We start from the raw sequence: 12,421 nt of genomic DNA, 5'->3' as shown, positions 1-12,421 counted from the left end.
TGTTTAGGATGTTGGCCATTCGGTTTACCTGAAGAATTGTTATTAATAATAATTCTTCAGGTGATTATTGCTGTATGTTGATAATTTGAGATATACTGTCATAATATGCATCATAATTTTGCATATGTAATCTATGAAATGACAGTTCCTCTCTTTCCACCTAATAAAAAAAAAATTTAAAAGTGTTTAAGCTAGACTTGAAGAAACCATTTTAATTGTGGATCCATAAAATAGGAATCCTACTGAATTCCAGCTGCTAGAATGATATTGGTTACTTCATCAAAGAAAGCAGTTAATAGTCATACAAATTCCTACTCGTTATGCTACTGTTAATCTGCAGAACTGCACACACACATACACACCAAAAAAACAAGGTATATTGCATCTGGTGGATGCAAGGTATATTGTTATACTTTGATGGTTTAGCTAGTTGGATTATTGGTATTCATATAATAATTGAATTCTGTATCTCGTCTAAATGTAAATATGAATTTCAAAATTTATTTTAATATTGTCTTTGGTAATTTATTATTTATTTTTGTATTTTTATTATAGGTTTTTCTTTCATTATGTCAGCATACAGAAATCTGAGAGGCAAGCCCAAACATGCCAGGAATCGGAGTGACTTGCCAGTTGAATTTGGAAGCTTGCAAAGAAACAACAATTACAGAGAATATACAGGAGATCCTTACAGAACTCGATGTTTTTTGGATCAAGACAGAAATTTTGTCAATACATCTTTGACTCAAAATGAGAATTGTATTTATTCAACTGAAGTGACTGCAATGGACGAAAGACCCAGAGGGCATTCTTATACAGTAAATGATTACTACCACATACCCCGTTATGATTCAAATGCTTGGAAAAGTGGTACTTCTGGACAGGGTGAAAGAGTGTCTCCTGCATTGCATTATCCACATCATGACCTCTGGGATGGGATAAATAGTGATTATGTACAGAGAGAATATTCTGAAGTGCACAATGCATATAGTGATTACTGGAACAGAACTCATGGGGCTTCTGGACATACATGTGATACACCTGGGCATCCAGCAAACGAGTCTGATCGCTTCAGGGTAGTAGAATATGCTTCTGGCAGTCACTGGGATTCCATAAATTGTGGCCAAAGAGCACATGGAGAAATATTTTCAAAACAAACAAGGGATTGGAGTGCAAATTTCAGCACAAGACCAGCAGGTGATATAAATAGGAAACCTGATTATGCATTGTCTAGAAGGAAACGAATTAACAGGAAAGAATTAGCATCAGTTCAGAATGATGATGTAGTTTACAAACTGAAGGCCCAAGACAGAAAACTTGATGGGAAGACTCACAATAAAAAGGATGATGTTGACACAAATTCTAAGACTTCTGGTGAAAAGCCAAATATACTTGATACCACTTCTGGAGATACAAGTAAGCAGGAAGTAGAAGATAAGAAATTGCAGAATGATATAAGAAGCATAAGTTCTTTTGTTACTAGTTTTAGATCATATCAGTATATTTTGAGGAGGAGCAAAAATTATTTGAGAACAAAAACATGCCTATCTAGAAAAGTAATGAAAAAGTGGAGAAATATCCAAAATACAAATAGAGGTTCTGATCAAAAGACTGAAAGAAGAAAGCAGATGGCAAAAACTAAAGAACAGAAGGCTGAAAGACTTAAAGAAAAGAAGCATACCAGAACAGTAGACAAAAATTATGATACTAATAGTACACGAAAGCTTTGCCATAAACATATGCTAAAAGGAAATCCAAAAAAAAAATCTCAAAATACAAAGACTAGTCCTACTATCAAAATTGGTGATGAAGAGGAATTTGTAATACTAGATGAGGATGAGGAAGAATTTACATCTGTGGATTCGGGCATGCAAAATTCAAACGACAAAAATGAAGTAAATGCTTCTTCAGTTACAACTCTTTCAGGTTCTCCTTCAGTGATAATAGACAACTCCACCACTAAGTCGGAAAATGGGAAGAAATTTGAAATGTTAAAAACTAAAAGTTCTATTGATCATAAAGATAAACCTTCTGAGAGTGTTCAGGATATGGAACTGCTGAAGAGAATGTTAGGACAGATGCATGGTGAATGGGAGATAACAGATGACATTCAGAATTCTAAAGACCTTCCTTCTCAGAAAATGGCAACAAAAGAAAACCAAAAGGTAAATTTTGTATATTCAGATATTTGAATACAGTAAACTCTTCTTGTATATTAATTCTTGGACTGCTTTTGTTTTCATAAGTCTGTATGTGAGAAAGTAAGTGAGAATGTGTATTTTATTTTTTATTTATTTATTAATTTTTTGTAATATCTATAATATCTGTGGTTGATGGAGAGATATCAAAGAGTAGTTTATTCAGGAGTAGACTCCAAAAGACAACCTGTGACTAGTGGTGTGCCGCAGGGTTCTGTTCTTGGACCACGGCTGTTTAATCTGTTCATTAACGATATAGGGAAGGATCTAAGTGGAACAGTTCATTTGTTCGCTGATGATGCAAAGTTGGATAGGGCGATAGTGAATACAGAAGATGTCAAAGTCTTGCAGGATGACTTAGATAGATTTGAGTTCTGGGCCAAGGAGAATGGATGTCAATTTAATGTGACAAAATGTAAGGTTATGCATTTTGGGGTGAAAAGATTAGCAGCAGTATACCACATTGGTGGAACTGTACTCCAAGAGATTGATGAGGCCAGGGACTTGGGAGTGTTGGTGGATAGGGAGATGAAGTTTAGGGGGCACATTGCAAAAGTAGCTAAATCAGCTTATCGACTCACTTGGTTGTTGAAAAATACCTTGACGAGCAGAGACAAGCAAGTTATTGTACCTCTGTACCGAGCCCTGATAAGACCTCATCTCGACTACTGTGCCCAGATTTGGTCAACTCGGTTCCTTCTTGATGTGGAGGAGATGGAGAGGATCCAGAGGCGAGTGACTAAGATGATAGCAGGTCTATGGAATGAACCATATGAGAACAGGTTGAAGATTTGTGGGTTGCAGAAACTAGTTGATAGGCGGAAAAGGGGAGATATGATTGAGACATTCAAATTGCTAAAAGGATTCTATAGGATTAATTCAGAGGATATTTTTGGAGATCAGGACTGGTGGTGGGAGAACTAGGGGACACCTATGGAAGCTGGGCAAGAGTGGGTTAGCAAGGGTGTTAGAGCTGGGTTCTTTACTTTTAGAGTGGTAAATGAGTGGAATAAGCTGCCAGAGTCTGTCGTGGGTGCTATGACAGTGAGCGAGTTCAAGGCAAGGTATGATAGATACTGTGAGAATGTCGAATAGTTGTGTGGACATGATGTTTAGGGCCTCCCTCGATGAGTCTGAGGACTCCCTGGAGTAGCCTGAAATAATAATAATAATATAAATGAATTTTAGTATAGCCAATTGCCGGCGAGGCATAAGTATTTTGGTGGTCAAGACATTTCAAGATTTTTCAAAAGGCATAATTTTGTTTGTGTGTGTGTGTGAGAGAGAATGTGTTTGTGATGTATTCATTACAAAGGGTGAAAAGTGAACAAGGTAAAGTGCATGCCAGAAAATGCACTGAAAGAGATTGCCAAAAGTCTTGATCATATTGAAAGTCAGATAGCACATTTGTGTATGATGTAGGATTTATGTAATCAGAGTGATAAAGGACGTGAATCCCAAGACAAGTGTTTATTCTGGAAAAAAACAGGAAATGAGTAACAAAAGACTATCACATTGCCTAAAATTGTTTGAATATTCAGTTTCAGCCAAGTACTCAGCTGTTAACTGTTTATGCTTTTGACAAAGAGATGGAAGATTATATTTAACTATTTTCATTGTCTTGTAATGCCAAAAAGAGTGAATTTTTTCCCTTTTGAATATACAACAGTAACAGCAATCTTCAGTCACAAATCTTTGAGCAGCATCTTAGAAAGTTGCACCTCACCCACCTACTTAGATGTCATGTTACCTAGTGATGTTTGACTGAAAAAGTTATATTCATAAGAAGAAAAAATGTAGATCATTTGAAGAGGATTCGCATCAGTGCTGCAACCAGTGAGCATGTATCGATTGGCATTTGAAAGATATCTAACTAGGGCAGATTTTTGACAATTTTCTTGCATAATTTTAATATTTGGTTAAAATAAGCATGAAGCTTTAATTACACATTCAGTACTCTGATTATATGCACATAACAAGTGAATACGTTTTTGGTTCATTGTTTCTTCTGTTGAAATCATGGAGTGGACAAAAAATAATCAGTGCGTGTGGTTTATTCATGTTCAGGGGATACTCGAGAAAAAGGAATATTTTAAAACTATCTTATATTTGTAGTTTCTTACGAACAGTATTATCTTTGCATTAAACTAGTTTAACAAATATTGATATTCTTTCTTTCAATGTTATGTAACTTGTTAATTGCTCGATATTTTGACCTTAATATGGAGTATATTTGTTCTCCATATGAGAACAGATATTATTATTATTAAGAGAGACCTCAAGGGAGTCAGAGACTCATCGAGGGAGGCCACGTAATACACACGCTAGCTATCGTACTTATTCTTGAATTCATTCACACTGCTTGGACTCGCAACATCCAAAGGCAATCCATTCCAATCACGCACCACCTCTGAGAGAAAAATCTAGCCCTCACACCCTTCTTGGCAGCCTTCATTCTCAGTTTCCAAGGATGCCTTCTCGTTCTTTCCCCACCCTACATAAATTGAAAAATTCCATCAGTTGAAATCCTGTATGACCCTTTCAGAAGTTTGTAAGTCGCAATCATATCGCCCCTCTTTCTCCTGTTTGCTAGTGTCTGCAGTCTACAAATTCTTAATCTGTCTTCATAATAGTATTGCACAATCCAGATATCATTTTTTAACATCTCCTTTGTACTATCTCCAATATATCAGAATCGCAACGAAAACCAGGAGACCAGACCTGCACACAATAGTCCAAGTGAGGTCTTATCAAGGCCTTGTAAAGAGGCAAAATAACATCCTTATCTTTACATGTGAACGTTTGTTTCAGCATTTCAATTATCTTTTGAGTTGTATTTGCAATCTTTGCCTATCTATTATCATCCAAGATCCCTAGCCTCATCAGTTTCTGATGAGGCTAGGGATGTTGAGGCTGACATTGAACTGATACCCATTTTCCCATGCCCACAATTTCATCCTATTCAAATCATTCTGCAAAGACTGCATATCAGCAGCATTCATGATTACCCTACCTATCTTTGCATCATTTGCAAATAACTGTCTGTCACCACTTGTTAAATCCTTCCCAATATCATTAATGTACAGATTCAATAACAGTGGACCAAGCACTGATCCTTGTTGTATACCACTTGTTACCTGAAACCTTGCAGACTCAGATCCCCCGTATACCACTTTTTGATATCTGTCTGTCAGCCATCCTCTTATCCATGCTAATATTGTATAACCCAAACAAATCTATTTTCTCCAATTTATTCAGCAGTCTGTCATGCTGTATTCTGTCAAAAGCCTTAGCAAAATCCAAAAGTATCCATTCCCCTTGTCTAGTTCAATGGTAACATTGTCATAGAATGTGAGCAAGTTGCTAAAACATTACCTTCCCTTAGTAAACCCATGTTGTTCATTGCAAAGTAGAGATTCACGGTCAACAGTTTTTTCCAAAATCTTCACCAACCCTAGATACTAATTGGTCGATAGTTGGATACATCGGTCTTTGCACCACCTTTTTGCAATAGAATTGCCATACATTCCTTCCATTCCTGTGGAATCCTCCCTGTTCTGAGACGCATATTAAACAACCTTGATCAAAGGAATGGCCAGTTCAGCTGAACACTCTTTTAGCACACGTGCGGATATTCCATCAGTCCCTGTTGCTGAATTCTTATTCAGTTTGTGCAACAGCTCTAATACCTCGGCTTCACAAACCTGCATTTCTTCATCTAGTGAAGAGTTAACAGTGAGCTCAATGTTGCGTTCACTAGGTTGATAGCTTTTAACAAAATGGCCACTCATTAACTGGACAGCCTCTTCTGCATCTGTAACCCTTGCCATCTGGATTTAGAAGAGTTATTCTTTCATATTCATTCTTTCTTTTACTTGCAGCATATCGATAGAATTCTTGTGGGTTGTCTTTAGCACACAGAGCCAGTTTCTTTTCATAATCAGACTTTGCTTTCCGTACAACAGTTGTGACTATTCTAGGCTGCTGCTTATAACGTTCATAGCAGAAGATATCCTTATGCATACGGTATTCCTTTCACATCATCCTTTTCTTACGAATCTCTTGATTAATAAGACTATACATCCATTTGACTCATACTCTATTTATTCTTCAAACTCTCGGGACACATTCTGATATTGCATTATTTAAGTATTGTTTAAATGCTTCCCATGCACTGTCGATATTCTTTCCATCCAGCAACCGATTCCATTCCACTGAACTCAGTATACTCATCAGTTGGTCATAATTTTCTGCTTTGTAGTTCAGCATGTAACCATTTCTGAATGGAACATTCATAAACTTAGTCACTTTCCAAGTGATACCTCATGTAATGACGTAACTAGTCTTTAATTTTTATATACTCTATATTAAGCAATAAAATCCTGCACTCTCTTTTCAGTTTAGGCTCAGTGACCTGTGACTGACAAGTAACTATGGATTTCTTGATATCGAATTAATTGCCTGACAGAATGGTTAATCCTGAACAGATGTTGTGTAGAATATACGTCTGTTCGACTCCTACAAGCCAAACCAAAACAACAATGAAGCAATACATAGAGTTCCAATCCCATATATCTCCAGAATTTCAGAACCAATTTCAAGAATTTAAAAAAAAAAACATGATCTAACAGCTACTTATATTCCTATTAATAAAATATCCACATATTTCCCTTCATCTAAAGATAAACGCTCAACTATGTCTCTGTCTGGGGTAAACTAAGTTCCATGTGACTGCCATCTTTCTTACTTTGGACAAACCGGACGCTCTATAGAAAAATACAAGAACATCAATCTTATATTCTTCACAACAAATCCGGTAAGTTTGGATTGGCGTAACACAGAATAGAGACAAAGCACAACGTTCTCTGGTCCAAAACTCGCCTTCTACACAGATGTCGGCATAAATTCGAACGCCTATTCAAAGAGAGTGCTAAGGCCTTACTTCCTCACCCTAACCTGAATTGTAATGACTGCCTATCTGTGTCAGAAATATGGGAAAGTTTGATCCGAATAACACATTTATTTTTTTTTTAAATTAATGTATTTTTAATGAAGACCCTCTAGATACTACAACCTAATGATATCTTTAGTATGATTTTATAAATTAAGTTTTTTGTATAACATTGTAAATTTATACATGTAACTATTCTGCACTCTTATGTTTGCCATTCTTCAGTGAAATGATATCATGATTAACGATGTCACATCACACAACTCGTTCTAATTTTGAATGATCAGTTGTTTGTATCTACCTTGTAAAAAACTGTTTCTGTTTAGCCACTGATGATAGTTTGTTATTTTCAACTGAAATATCTGGCAGTATAATAAATATACCTTTTTTGTGCTAATGTGTAGATAATTCTTAATTTCATGTTACAAATTTCTCTCAAAAGTAAAAAAAAAAAAAAAAAAAAGTTGTGTATATGCAACAAAATATTGCATGTATCCCATCTCTTCTGTAGCCAACACACAAAATCACTTCCATCTAATTTAAGGGAATTTAAGCAGAAAGGTGACCGGTAGGTACATGAACGGTATAAAGCGCAGGCGAGAAGGGTAACAAGTGTGGTAAGAAAAGCAAAAGCGGATTATGAAAGAACATTAGCCATGCAGGCTAAAGAGAATCCCAAACAGTTTTTTCGATATGTTGCAAGTAAAAGAAAAAATGTATACGGCAGAATGATTTTAAAGAATGCCGATGGTAGGGAGGTAACCGAATCAGTTGATATAGTGGAATTACTGAGCAAGCACTTTGCAAGAGTATATCATCCAGTTTGTGACATTGCAGGAATGAAAGAACCAACAGCTTATACGGGAATTTTGGTGAATGAAGTGGAGGTGAATAATCTATTACAAAACCTCAATGTCAATACATCTGTGGGATTGGATGGTATACCAGCTCGTGTTGTACATGAAATGGCTAAAGAATTGTCGGTGCGCTTGACCATTTTGTTTAATTTGAGTCTTGGGTCTGGGTTATTCTAATCTGTAAGTTCCACTGCATAAAGGAGGTTCCAAGACTGCTGTTGTAAATTACCGACCGATCAGCATATCAGGAATCGTTGTCAAGGTCTTGGAGAAAATAGTCGAGGAAAATACAGAATTGGATAGATGAAAATGGGATACTGTATGGGGGACAGCATGGTTTTGTGAAGGGTAGATCATGCCTCAGTAACTTGCTCACGTTTTATAACGCAGTGATGGCTGAACTGGATAAGGATAATGGGTTTACTGTGATTCTACTGGACCTTGCTTAGGCCTTTGACAGGATACCACATGGAATTCTAATCAGTAAACTGCAGCATATGGGGATGGATAGGAGGGTGGTTGATGGAGAGATATCAGAGAGTGGTTTATTCACGGGTAGAGTCCAAAAGACAACATGTGACTAGTGGTGTGCTGCAGAGTTCTGTTCTTGGACCACTACTATTTAATTATTCATTAACGATATAGGAAAGGATCTGAGAGGAACTGTTCATTTGTTTGCTGATGATGCAAAGTTGGGTAGAGCAATAGTGAGTGCACAGGATGTCAAAATTTTGCAGGATGATTTGAATAGTTTGGAGGACTGGGCTAAGGAGAATGGATGTCAATTTAATGTGACAAAATGTAAGGTTATGTATTTTGGGGTGAAAAGATTAGCAGCAGTATATCGCATTGGTGGAACTGTACTCCAGGAGATTGACGAGGCCAGGGATTTGGGAGTGTTGTTGGATAGGGAGTTGAAGTTTAGGGGACACATCGCAAAAGTGGCTAAATTAGCTCATCAAATCACTTGGTTGCTGAAAAATACTTTAACAAGCAGAGACAAACAGGTTATTGTTCCTTTGTATCGAGCCTTGATAAGACCCCATCTAGACTACTGTGCACAGATATGGGTGCCAGGATGTCTTATGGATGGGGAGGAGGTGGAGAGGATCTAGAGACAAGTGACCAAGATGATAGCAGGTCTATGGAATGAACCTTATGAGAACAGGTTGAAGATTTGTGGGTTGTAGAAATTGGTGGATAGGCAGAAAAGGGGTGATGTGATTGAGACATTCAAATTACTGAAGGGTTTCTATAAGATTAATTCAGAAGATATTTTTGAGAATAGGACTGGTGGTGGGAGAACTAGGGACCATACGTGGAAGCTGGGCAAGGGTGTTTGAGCTAGGTTTTTTACTTGGAGAGTGGTGAATGAGTTGAATAAGCTGCCAGAGTCTGTTGTGGGTGCCATGACTGTAAATCAGTTCAAGGCCAAGTATGATAGATACTGTGTGAATGTCGAATAGTTGTTCTTGACATGATGTTAGGGCCTCCCTCGATGAGTCTATGTACTACTTGGAGTTGCCCGTAATAATGATAATCTTTTCTATTCAGGGTACATTAGAAAAGATAGCTGCAAATATGATTTTCTTGCCACTTTCAAGCAACTCATGCAGCTACCTACATCTGTTCTCAAGATCATTTTCATCCTCTTTCCCATCCTGGAGTGTATAAAGGTTCCATGTGTCTGCAGTTTAGCCTACTTTGAATAGACTGTTAATCAGTAACCATCTGCCTTGAAGAGCATGTGTTACACTAATCTCTGTGGCAAGTTGGGACTGGCAGACATTACTCAGGATAACTCTTCATATAGGATTAAATGGAAGAATACACGGAATAAGTCTGAGAGAATATTTGTAGAATCAGCTTTCTCTGTGAAGCACTCTCCCAACCTCAACACGGTATGGCTGCATTAATTTGTCAAAGGCCTGGGATGGTCATTCCGAGATCTAATAACCTACATTTCCAAATTAACTTGTGGATATCTGGTCACAAAGAGTGGCATCTTAGGACATTAGTTCATTTTCAGTTACAATTTGAATTATTTTTACAATGTTATAGTGAGTGTTGTGTTTGTCACAATTGTAATTTCTGTTCTGAAGATGCTGGGTAGAAAAACTAATGATATATTAAGTCCAGTAAATTATATTTTTTCTTCTGTTGGTAGTTTATACTATGAAGCATTCATGAATAACCAACAACACCGAAATCTTTTTATACAAGACATTATATGGGAGGCCTTCAGCATGATTTCATCGCCAGATCCATAGATGGCACCAATTAGGACTGTAGGATCCTACCTTTCATGCTCAGTCTGTGTTTGCATTCTTGCTAGTGTGCTGGCATGTATGTGCTTAGTTATATTTTTTTTGTGTCCAGGTGGTCACCAGGGCAAAATGTTGGATTAATAATTTATTAGCTAAATTTAATAATTTTTTTTTTCTAGATATGTGTTTTCTCCACTAAACATCAATATGAATCACATTACAAGGTCTTGATCAGACTACATCTGGACTTTTATTATAGATTTCATCACCCATTTCTGCTGTGATAAGGAAGATCTGGAACAATTCTAGAGATGAGTAATGAAATCAGGACTCTGTAGCATTGGTTATGGAAAGCATTTCAAAAGATATAAATCTCAGTTTAGTGGTTATACTGAAAAGGGATGATATGATAGACATTTAAGTTAAGTTGAATATTGGGGGCTATGCATAGTGGGGGATGAGAGAATGAGAGGTCATCCTTAGAGATTGTAAGACTATAGTAAACATTGGAGTGAGGAGTAAACTTTCTGAGGAAAGCAGGTGAGTGGAATGCTGTAGTGAGTGTTTTAAATGCTTGGAGCATGAATGAATTTAAAGTATAATATGGTAGCTATGTTGCTGGCCGAATAGAATCGCGTATGATGGGTGTGACTATGCAGGTCTACTGTTATTTATATATTATGGAGAACAGTGATTATTCATCATTGTAGAAAAATTTTTCAGTTAGCTAGAAAGTAAATCATACTTGTAAGAAATTATATTCTTGTTTAATCTTTTATTTAATTCAGTTAATGACTTCTGCATTAATTTATTCAATTAATGATGTCATACATTACTTTCTAGTCAAATTTAAAAAAAATTTCTACAACTGTTTGCGATCCAAAGTGTTACACATTTTTTGTTTCTTATATATGAGAAATATGACATGCATTAATTCAACCTTAGTATCCTTCTTAGTCTGGCTCCCACTGATGAGACCTCAATAAAGGTCAAGACTGAGCTAGGTACTGACCCTCCCTTAATGCATAGCATTATGCAATTCTTCAAAGAAATGTGCTTTTCTTTATAGAATACTAAGGCAGTTGATGTGAAGTCATTAGCTCCTATATACAAGTAATCTAGTTATGAAGATACTTCACATGTAAACTTTGTTTACTTACACTTGGTTAAAGGGTTAAACAGGAATAGTATTATTCAATGATTATTCATATTATTTTTATAATTTTATTGCCACTCTAGTTTGCAGCCTGAATGGACTTCCTAGTTTTTAGGAAGTCTATTCAGGACAAATAACAATGTACTGAAATTAACAGTACATTGTTATTTATGAGATTATTTGTATTATTTAATCTCTGTTTCTAACAGTTTTTTTTTCAATGTACCTATATATTATATTGCACAAGCGTTCACTCCGATTGGTGCAATGACCTCTTTTTTACTGTTGCTTTCAGAATCCAAATAAATCACTGACTCAAGACAAAAATACAAAATAAACCATTTACTAAAGCAAAAACAATATATATATATATATATATATACATACACACTTCAAACAACATTACATAACTATAACTACAGAATTAATTGGATCCAAGGCCTTTTTAAAAATAAGCTTACAATTAAGACTAGACTAAACACTTTGTTTTCACAATGACAAAATGTTCATAGCCATTTTCTTTCTCTGTCAAGGCCCTTTTCCGAAGATATATGACTTTATTCTTCATTTTCATAGGATCTTTTCTCATCACTCATGTAGCACACGTTAATTTTTCCTGACTCAATTCTGTCTTCTTTTCAGTAGAAATAATAGTTAGATCCAGCATCCTTAATAAAGCTGAAACTTCCCAGTTAGCGTTTCCACGAACATTCCTTTAGAACGTAAATAGCAATTTCTTCTTTTATTCACTAATGCTTATTGACAGTTAACTCTTCCACTTTAAAAAATTCACAGTTTAAGATTCCTTTTCAGAATCTACTACTAATCTTCCAATTAGCGTTTCCTCAAATATTCCTTTTAAAACGATCCATAGCAATATTTTCTTTTATATATCAATACTTATTCCACTTTGAAACTTCATAGTTCCATGATTCCTTTTTCGGAATATACTATTAATTTTCCTCCGACTGTTGCATAAAAAAAAACAATTT

At 36.0% G+C, this 12,421-nt stretch overlaps 1 protein-coding gene across 1 annotated transcript in view; it reads left to right on the top strand.

Moving 5' to 3' along the window:
* The window catches only part of LOC150094459 (uncharacterized), a 216,094-nt gene that overhangs the window by 33,091 nt on the left and 170,582 nt on the right, over positions 1-12,421 (top strand). Inside the window, exon 2 of the mRNA XM_090412323.1 lies at positions 556-2,165. Coding sequence (XP_090268449.1) covers positions 570-2,165 — 1,596 coding nt within the window. The 5' untranslated portion in view covers positions 556-569. The remainder of the gene's footprint in view (positions 1-555; positions 2,166-12,421) is intronic.

Source organism: Typopeltis vanoorti, chromosome 22, assembly GCF_054136105.1.
Source record: "Typopeltis vanoorti isolate ZY-2024b chromosome 22, IOZ_Tvanoo_1.0, whole genome shotgun sequence".
NCBI classification, from domain to species: domain Eukaryota; kingdom Metazoa; phylum Arthropoda; class Arachnida; order Uropygi; family Thelyphonidae; genus Typopeltis; species Typopeltis vanoorti.
This window is presented reverse-complemented; position numbering and strand designations above follow the sequence as displayed.